Source organism: Nelumbo nucifera, chromosome 3 (genome assembly GCF_055504915.1).
Source record: "Nelumbo nucifera cultivar China Antique chromosome 3, China Antique-T2T, whole genome shotgun sequence".
Lineage (NCBI taxonomy): Eukaryota > Viridiplantae > Streptophyta > Magnoliopsida > Proteales > Nelumbonaceae > Nelumbo > Nelumbo nucifera.
The window spans coordinates 44,863,642-44,870,382 of record NC_142651.1 but is presented as its reverse complement, the minus strand read 5'-3'; the positions used below and the strand labels follow the sequence as shown (position 1 = coordinate 44,870,382).

The window sequence follows — 6,741 nt, the reverse complement described above, 5'->3', positions numbered from 1 at the left end:
ACCAGGTCCAATCTAATATGTCATATTGGTCCGTCCAAATTGATTTTGACTTGGATGGTGCCCAACCCAAAACCGGTCCATTGACACCCCAACTTTTACATGAGTTGTTTGGTGTAATGCACAAATTGGCATTACAAAACCTCTTCTTTAGTTGGATAGGCTCTTTGAGATCACATTACGGCAAACAAGAGAATGAGAGATCTCCTGCAAAACTCGATCGCCTTCATCCTCCAATGCACTTCCACCAATTTAACCATTGTTAAAGGAGCCATGTTGGGCAGCAGACAGCTATGGTGAGTCTTAGTAAGCGCCTTGGAATTAGCAGCTTCGAATACTAATCTTACCAAGTTGAGCATTCACTCTGACTCTAAAACTTATAAACCTTTTGAATAACAAGAATGATAACTATGACATGGAAAGAGCAACTTCATTGATTTCACATCAACAATCTAATCAAGTATTTCCGATCAATATATAGTTTTTTTCTTTTCATGTTAATAGAACGCAGAACCGAGTTACTCACATTTTTGCTTATTTTAGCTTGTAAGCTACGATTCTGTATTCAACTGTCAATTTGTTCTGTTTTTTAATGAATGAAGATGCTGCTTTTTCTTTGAAAATAAAAACGAGAAGAGTCAATGTCCATAAAACCCCATCAGAAGAAAAACAATACTGCAGTAATATATGTAACTTTTGATTGGGTTTCCTTGCTCATTGGCACAGCTTGCATTGTCTGTAGCGGGTTGGGAGTCGAAACAAGGAGCTTTTACTTTCAAAACATTATGGAAGGATTCCCGTATTACAACACACTAGTGCAAGATGTTTCATTCAACAAACCAACTAATTAGCACACGTAAGACGTACACAGACAACCGAAAAGAAGGGATCAAGGTAGGTAAAAGCAAAAGAGTCACACACCGAAATGCACGCGTTTAGGTTTAGAGGGAGAAACACATGCATAAACCTGCTTGCATAGTTTGTTAAACGTTGATGCTCTGATTTCTTTTCCTCCGAAGCAGTTTTACCAATTTTTTCAGCCCTCTTTTCAGCAAGCGAATGGTGTGGATCAGGAGAAGAAGGACCATGACGCACAACCACACAACAACCACAATAACCAACTTTTTAAACATAGTTTCGTAATCAGATTCTGATGCCAACCCATCTAACGACATAAGGTAGGTTAATGTCATTGCTGTGATGGCGATCCACATGGCCACCATCAGAATCCACACAAAAATCCTGTGCCTCATTGGTAATCCACTTACCAGCAGCAGAATTATGCTCAGAGAGGCAATTAATCCCAATGTGTTGCAGTTGACAAACCTATGGAATGTGTCTGGATACATATCAGCCATCACAGAGGTGCCCGCAGTGTGTGGTGGTGTGATAGCATTGGTGCTATTATCACTACTATCTTGCCAAACTCCACCAGGAGGATTAACTCCTGCTTGAAAGGCCATGGTTGCAATAAGCGATGCAACCACCATTAATGTACCCCGCTTCTTTTCCACCCAGTCTTCGTGGTTTCGAGGCTTTTTCCTCAATTTTGAATCCATTTGTCTTTCATGGATTACTTGATCATGTTGCGCAGCTAGAGAGATCTGTACTACGGGATGCGTTGATGTGGTGTGATGATGGGCTGTTGGAGGTATATCCCTGAATCTTAGAGCTCCGGCACCTCGAAGAGCCTCTTCCATGTCCATATCCATCAAATCTCTCGGACCATTTGTTAAAACATCCAAGGCTGTGAAAGAGTTGTTGTTTACAGAGTTCACTTTGATGGCTGTTTTCTCAAGCAAAAACCTTACCATCTGCACATTTTTTTTCTTTTCCACCATTACATTCTCATCTTGGAAATGTATTAAAAGCATGTATAATGAAGAATTTCTGTCTAAATCATTAGATCTAGGAGAGATGAAAGTTGAACTGCATAACAACATACAGCAGCTGAAAAGATTCACAATATTTGGTAAGGACCTGATTGCTTGTTCCATTAACAAGAGATACGATTACATAGGAAGTAATAAAAATGCATCACAGATTCACAGTTGAGGGAAATTGTCGAAAACTCACTCACCATGACTTCTCAGCATCTCTTAAGTTCACTATAACTTTTCAAAACATCCAGGAAATTAACCCCTTATCAATGAATGAGTTTTTGTTTTGCAAAACTAAACATCCCTTAAAGCACCGTTAGTGTTCATGACCAAACTGCCCCTGAACAGTGAATCAGCCTTATTAAACATATTTTATGACTAAAATGCCCTTAAACACCTAACTGCCTTATATATAAGATTTCTATTCATTGAGAGACGATTTGCTCTCATTGTGCTGCTTGCAAGTATTCTAAGGAAACTAAAAAAATGGGTTTTGAGTCGAATAATAACAGGGATATTTCTAAAATATTAAAAAATGGGTTGAATATAATAAAGGGTAACTGATACAGTTAGTCTGTTTAGAGTGAAGTTAGTGATGACCTGGGGTTCGTTCGACGTTTTGAAGAATTATATATGGTGAGTTTAGAAAAAATGCTGAAAAATCATGGGGAATTTTAAATGATTTTCCTAAATAAAAAAAACTGACATTAATTAATTCTCATCTTATATTAACTATATTTTTAACATAAAAAGGAAAAATATTTTCTAACTGGATTAGTTATAATTTATTCATTAAATTAATATTAAATGGTGTTATTTGCAAAATTATTAATAGAAATTAATGGAATTTTAGGTTGTTGAGTTTTAAAATTAATTTTTGTTAACATAATATGTATGCGTGTAGTGAGCAGTCAACAGACATTGATGTGTATCTGACTTTGAAGATCTTGGCCTCTTGGGCTTGATTTGTAATCACATAACCTCTTAATCTAGAGAATGATAGGACGGTAGAATCTTACTTTTGGCTAATTTGATTTAATTAATTCTGGTAAGCTAAGATTCTTTATGTAAGATTTCTTTTCTTAAAATGCACTCATGTTTCTCTTCTTGCTTTTCTCTTTGTTAGTCATGCTGGCGTATGTAAGGGCTCTTCAGTTCTTCTGGTTGTAATCAAATTTTAGTAAAACTCCAAACCATTTGGTTCAGATTTTAAGTGCAAAACTATATTCAATTCTTTAATACGGGTTGACTCAAAAATCTACCAACAACCCGTTGTAGGATTAATTTTGGCTAGTGGTTCAAAAAATTATTAGAATATCAATAATTTAAGGCTATGATTGTATTAGCTTCTGTTTTTGCGCTTTGGGGTTGTGGTAAACAAATGTGTTATACACATACAATAACAACTGTTACTTTTAAAACAAAAATCAAAACGGTTTTAAGCCCACAAAACAAATCCTTCTTTGTGCTTTGGGGCTTTAAATAAACTTATCTTCGAATACAACCTAAATTACTATCATGGTGTTTTTTGGGACTGATTTTCAAGAAAAAACGCTTATACTTCTAAGACTCATTTTTTAGAAAAAAACGCTTCTATCACGTAGGTAGTGAGTAATACTATGCTGTTTGATAAGGTGATTTTCATCACCCTTTTTTCATGTATGTACTGACAGGTAAGCACCACATAGGATATACATCAGTCAACCGTTGGGAAAAACAATTCACCGATGCATGAAATGCCAAATTTGGCGTTTTATGCAACGGTGGGATTCCGATTTTTGAGGCATGTACCCGATTTTTTAATAATCGGCTGAATTGAGACGCCTATATGGATCCGATGTGACACCATTTTTTTGAAAAATAACCATGGTTCCAAACATCCCCTATATCCAAAAGGTGTTACCCAGCTGGTAAAAGCCTTTCTTTTTTTTTTTTGTATTGATCAAAATTCCCATCATCAAGATGTTTTTTTTCATCCCCAAAGCTTTACTTTAAGCCTAGTGGCTTAAAATTTATTAACCATTATCAAAATTATAAAAAAAAAAAAGTACCCCAAACCTAAAATAAAATGTACAAAAGGAAGGCCCAAATTATCCTCATGATGAAGAAGCAACCTGACATAGTCTAAAACGGTTAAAAACCTAGTTAAATTGGTGCTTTAATTTCAACGCCACAGGTATTTTGATTGGTGTGTTCTGGAAATTTTATACAGAGATCAAGGTTTGAAGTTCGAAGGTGATTCAACCATCATACCTCAATCTGCTTGTTAGCTACTGCAAGATGAAGAACAATGTTGCCATCGCCATCCGTATGGTTCACAAAATCAACATCACCAATTAATCTCAGCAACAACTCCAACACCTCCAATTGGCCATGCTTCACACAGAGATGTAGAATGGTCCCTCCACCATCCACCAACACCCTAGTTACTTCTGGTATTGCTTGAGCAAGCACCTCCACCACCTCAGCTTGGCCTTTCATAGCTGCCAGATGGAGTGGCGTTCTCCCATCTCGATCACGAGAAATACAAACATCTATCATCCCCGTCGGCAGCAGCAACTCCTTCACGACTTCAACATGGCCTTTTGCTGATGCCAAGTGTAAGGGTGTGTGACCTTGTGATTCATCTGGCTTCAAAGCAAGTTTAGGCTTGTTTGATAGAAGCACTCTAACGAAGTGGACGTGTCCAAGCACCGAGGCTATGTGTAAAGGAGTCTCAGTGATGCAAGCTCCAATACCTCTGTCAAGAATGAGTGGGTCCTCTTGAAGCAATTGAAGCAAGGAGCTCACGTTCCCTTGAAGTGCTGCTTCACGAAGTCTACTATCCATTGAGATCTCTCAATTGTTCTAATCAATTGATTTGTTCTAAAACAATGTTGTCACTTCACTTGCCGGAGAATTTTGCTGCCTTAAATAGGCAATTGGCGCCAACCTTAACATGACATCCACTTAATTGCCGTTTTCCTCAAGTTATATCTATTTTTTATTCCTTTTTTGCCCTTGTATTGACTACTTATTACACTATTACGAACGTAGACAGGTCAACGACCAAGTCTATATATTCTTGCACAAATTTGAGATACGTCTCGAGACTCGAGAGCAATGATCCAATGGATGACTAATGAAAATGAAAGGGTGTTAAGCCAAAACCCTCCATTCCTTGCACAGGGAATCTACTAATTCCAACTATCAGTAGGATGATTTTGACTTCTGCATCAAGTTTGTCGCATCGAAGACAATGATTTCTCGCAAGCGCAAGGGAAGAAAAGAACCTTCAATTCTGAATTAGGATGCGAAAAGTCTCAGAAGGGAGCTGTGTTGGAGCTTGGAAGCCTTGAGGTTGAGGATTAGCGAGTGGCGATCTGGTCATGGAGAAGGTACGTACGTAGACAATATATCTCTATATCCCCCGAGAGGCTGAGACATTCCGTTTGGCTGATTATTCAGGACTCCTGGACCTGTCGTCCTCTGAGAGAGTGAGAGGTTAGCCTGCAGGCAGCTGGTCAAGTGCTAGCCCCAGCTGCCAAGTCTTTGGTTTTGTACCCACTCTAGCTCTTGCAAACTCTTAACATTCTTCCCAAACCGAGCCTAAATACCAAATATAAGTGGTCCAACGGAAGGTCTGATGAGCAGCTGCACACAATAGGCGTGTACAAGGGGCTACGGAATCAATAAGAATGATACATCAGTACTGTAGTGTTTCATGCATGGCCCCATTGCACCCGGTAATGCCTCGTGTGTAGGGACGTGGAAATTGGGGTGTTCATTCTTCATTGTACGGTTCAAACCGTAAAACCAAATTGAACCAAATCGAATTTGCGCTTTGGTTCGGTTTCATAATTTTGAAAAATAGGGTTTATGGTTTCGATTTGGTTTATTAAATTTTATAAACCAAATCAAACCATAAACCGTTTTAATATAATATAATACTATATACATCGAATATTTTAGAATTTAAATTATAAATATATAATCAAAGTATTTATTTTAATCATGGTAATGCCTCCATGAATTCACAGGTTAATAACACAAATTTCTCTTGGATTTCTCTACAAATGCATTGCAAACCACAAATATTTGTGTGGAATCCTTGCGCATTTTCTTAAACAACACAATGTTTCAAATGTGTGGTGTTGAGTGCATTTGTAACACATACAACACACTATAATTTTATTATATATGTCATCGTCTGCACGGTGAAACCCAATTTCTTTATGCCATGCCTATCTCTACAAACGACAAGTGTCAATGGCTACGAAACCCTATCAGATGCAAGACATGGCAGTAATATGTACTGATGATACTAGCAGCTGATGTGTTTGTGTTTCTTCTCCTCCGAAGCAGTTTTACCAATTTTTTCAGCCCTCTTTTGAGCAGGCGAACGGTGTGGACCAGTAGAAGAAGGCCCATGAGACTCAACCACACAATGATCCCAATCTTCAACTTACAAAGCATACCATATTCAGATTCCAGTGCCAAGGCATCTAATGACTTAATGTAGGTTAAAGCCATTGCTGTGATGGCGACCCACATGGTCACCATCAGAATCCACACAATAATCCTGTGTCTCATTGGTAATCCACTTATCAGCAGTAGAATTATGCTTAGAGAGGCTATTAATCCTGCTGTGTTAAAGTTGATGAATTCATGGAATACGTCTGAATACATATCAGCCATCACAGAGGTTCCTGCAAGTTGTGATATATCTTCATTGTTTTCTTGCCAAACTCCACCCGGAGGATTAATTCCTGCTTGAAAGGCCATGGTTGCAATAAGCGATGCAACCACCATTAATGTACCCCGCTTCTTTTCCACCCAGTCTTCGTGGTTTTGAGGTTTTTTCCACAATTTGAAATCCTGTTGT

General features: G+C 38.1%; 1 protein-coding gene across 1 annotated transcript; it reads right to left on the bottom strand.

Annotated features, from left to right (window-relative positions):
• Positions 1 to 694: 694 nt before the first annotated feature.
• Positions 695 to 4,771, bottom strand: LOC148801176 (uncharacterized). The gene is made up of 2 exons (XM_088901711.1): positions 4,131 to 4,771; positions 695 to 1,811 (listed from the first exon to the last, which is right to left on the bottom strand). Exons 1-2 carry the CDS (start codon positions 4,704 to 4,706, stop codon positions 981 to 983), a joined length of 1,407 nt encoding a protein of 468 aa, XP_088757837.1. The 5' UTR covers positions 4,707 to 4,771; the 3' UTR covers positions 695 to 980.
• Between the last annotated feature and the right edge of the window lie 1,970 nt (positions 4,772 to 6,741).

Excerpts from the sequence above, each read along its gene's own strand:
- LOC148801176 (XM_088901711.1), bottom strand. The coding sequence starts at position 4,706 with ATGGATAGTAGACTTCGTGAAGCAGCACTTCAAGGGAACGTGAGCTCC. Across the intron at positions 1,812-4,130 it reads TAGCTAACAAGCAGATTGAG|ATGGTAAGGTTTTTGCTTGA; the intron begins GTATGATGGTTG and ends AAAAATGTGCAG.